Source organism: Penaeus monodon, chromosome 25 (genome assembly GCF_015228065.2).
Source record: "Penaeus monodon isolate SGIC_2016 chromosome 25, NSTDA_Pmon_1, whole genome shotgun sequence".
NCBI classification, from domain to species: domain Eukaryota; kingdom Metazoa; phylum Arthropoda; class Malacostraca; order Decapoda; family Penaeidae; genus Penaeus; species Penaeus monodon.
Window position 1 is genome coordinate 10,224,586 of NC_051410.1, and position 2,407 is coordinate 10,226,992.

The window sequence follows — 2,407 nt, forward strand, 5'->3', positions numbered from 1 at the left end:
CAAGAAACATCACACATTTACTTCAGATTTCATTGCAGTTTAATAGAAAATAGGATTATCACATGGAACTGTCCATGGAAATATAAATGCTCAAGGAATGATACTGGCATGCTATATATATATGACTTCATAAGAAGCTTAAATGTCAATGACAGTGTTGTACGATGCAAAGACCTAATTGTGTGCGAATTTGTAACTGCAATTTCCCTTCCGATTAAACTGATGCTTGAAACTCGAATTCGTTGACAATGATTGACTGATCCCCGAGCATCGTGTAACTCCTGCTTCACTTAGTCCTCAGCAATGGACTGACCACGGCGCAGCTGAGAAAATTCCTCGACTTCGATATCAGCAGACTGAGTCTTGCGCAGTGATGCCTTGACAGAGGCAGGATCGGGGTGCACCAGCTTGAAAGGAAGGTCGGCAGTCAGGTCGCCGGCAATGGCGCCGCAGTTGAGCTTCACGCGGATAGAGTAGGACACGATGATGCCCAAGGCATCGTTGACGTTCTTACCCTCTGCCACCAGGGTAGAGGATGCCAGGTTGGCGTCCTGGTCCTTGACTTGGCCATCGAGGGCGATGCCGAAACGTCGCTTGTTGACGGAGGCAACAGGGTTGAGGGAGAAGGTCTTGGTGAGGTTGCATCCTGGGGTGATGGGACATCCTTCGCGAGACTCGAGTGAAGCCACGACTCGGCTGAAGTGAGTGTTGGTCATGGTGACCTCCACGTGCTGCACAACCTCAGCCTTGATGTTCTTCACGGTCTTCTTGGACACATTGTTGATGGAAAGCTGTGCCTCGATGGACTGTCCATGGAAGTAGACGTCGCGAGGCAGAGTGACCTCAAGGTTGAGCCTTCCTGGGGAAAGAGTGAAGCCCTTGCTGACCAGGGTCTGGGGCTGGCGATTGCTGGAGCCAGGACAGGCGTATTGGACCTTTCGGACAGCAAAGCCGACGGAGTTCCGCTTGTGAGGACGTTCCTCCTTGCGATCAGCAACGTACAGTTTGAGATCGTAAATCACACCAAGAGGCTGAGTCTGTTTCAAAGAAATACGAGACATGGTAATCATTTAATTGCAATCAGTATTTTTTTGAAACGAATAATAAGTTAGATCAGTCGATGAGATCGTCTTTTGAAAGGTTTGATAGGATTAAAAATAGATCTTTGACAAGCAAGTAAAAATGGATAAATATACGTACAGAACCCTCACTCCCACCGTCGAGAGAGACGGAACAAGGGGCGTTCTGCGGAAGATTCACGGTGATGGGGTAGGCGTTGGCACCCAGCTTCTTGATGAGTCGTTCCTGCACGTCGGTCATCTGGACGTCTCCAGCATGAGGAGCGACCTCGGTGTTGACCAGCTCGAGCTCCTTGCTGAAGTGAAGTCCCATGACTTCATCCTCCTCGCGGCCGTAGCGGTAAGTGACCGCCACGCGCGCGAACACTTTCCTTCCACGCAGGTAGTCATGGTCCACGATCACCACACCGTCCACGGGAGAGGTGTGGCTCACGTGGTCCACGAAGTCCCGCCGACTTAGATACGCGGTGACCTTACCTGGAGGGAGGAAATACGATCATTGTTTCATTGTCATATAATAAATATTTACGAAGATGCGTCATTACACACATATACTTTAATACATGAGTGGTATTTATATTACCATTAGGTGAAGTCTTTTTGAAGACCTTAACAGCGTTAACCATTAAAGTGGTTGTTGGTAGACTCGGAGGAGTGTGTGAAGTCCCGAAGATTGTCGGAGGGAAGCTGATGCCGAACAGCGTTGGAGGCCGGTTCTTATACTGACATGCTGGCGTAATGAGATTAGTAGTAGTGAGACGCTTCCTGGGACTTGAGTGATTTTTTTCTTTTTCTTTTTTGTCTTGGTATTTTCTGAAATGAATAGTTCGTTACTGAGTATGCAACCTGAATCACAGGATTTACATTGATAGTAAATGTAGACATTTAGATATCCGACATGTTGGCGCATTATAGCTCGGATAACAGAACATAATGGAGAACTGAAAATTCTATTCAGTAATAGGTACCTATTGCCAAAATAGGTAGGGTCAACTTCTTGGATTACTATGGGACAGAAATCTAGTATTTCATTATTATAAACTTTTAATAATAAGCATAAGTTCGCCATACAAAATCAGCGAATTGACAAGACTTTAAGGACGAAGTTTGCAGCAAATATTTATTGAAAGTTAACATGAACTACTTTACAGCCAGTCGTTGCCAATAGAGATGGTCACTGATATTGAGTGACATAGAAAGCCGGTTTTCTGCTTTATGTATGTCATAACTACAGCTTTAGAGAGATTTTAACCAGTCAGAGGAAAAGGAAAAGTCAAGTCTATGAAGACATTAGACAAATGTTTTGTTCCATGTATTTCGTACATTAA

At 45.5% G+C, this 2,407-nt stretch overlaps 1 protein-coding gene across 1 annotated transcript; it reads right to left on the bottom strand.

The window, feature by feature from the left end:
- Positions 1 to 63: 63 nt before the first annotated feature.
- LOC119589530 (arrestin homolog) lies at positions 64 to 1,764 on the bottom strand. Its single transcript, XM_037938130.1, has 3 exons — positions 1,663 to 1,764; positions 1,201 to 1,556; positions 64 to 1,037 (listed from the first exon to the last, which is right to left on the bottom strand). Exons 1-3 carry the CDS (start codon positions 1,703 to 1,705, stop codon positions 291 to 293), a joined length of 1,146 nt encoding a protein of 381 aa, XP_037794058.1. The 5' UTR covers positions 1,706 to 1,764; the 3' UTR covers positions 64 to 290.
- Positions 1,765 to 2,407: the final 643 nt, after the last annotated feature.

Excerpts from the sequence above, each read along its gene's own strand:
- LOC119589530 (XM_037938130.1), bottom strand. The coding sequence starts at position 1,705 with ATGGTTAACGCTGTTAAGGTCTTCAAAAAGACTTCACCTAATG. Across the intron at positions 1,557-1,662 it reads CAAAAAGACTTCACCTAATG|GTAAGGTCACCGCGTATCTA; the intron begins GTAATATAAATA and ends TCCTCCCTCCAG. Across the intron at positions 1,038-1,200 it reads ACGGTGGGAGTGAGGGTTCT|ACTCAGCCTCTTGGTGTGAT; the intron begins GTACGTATATTT and ends TCTTTGAAACAG.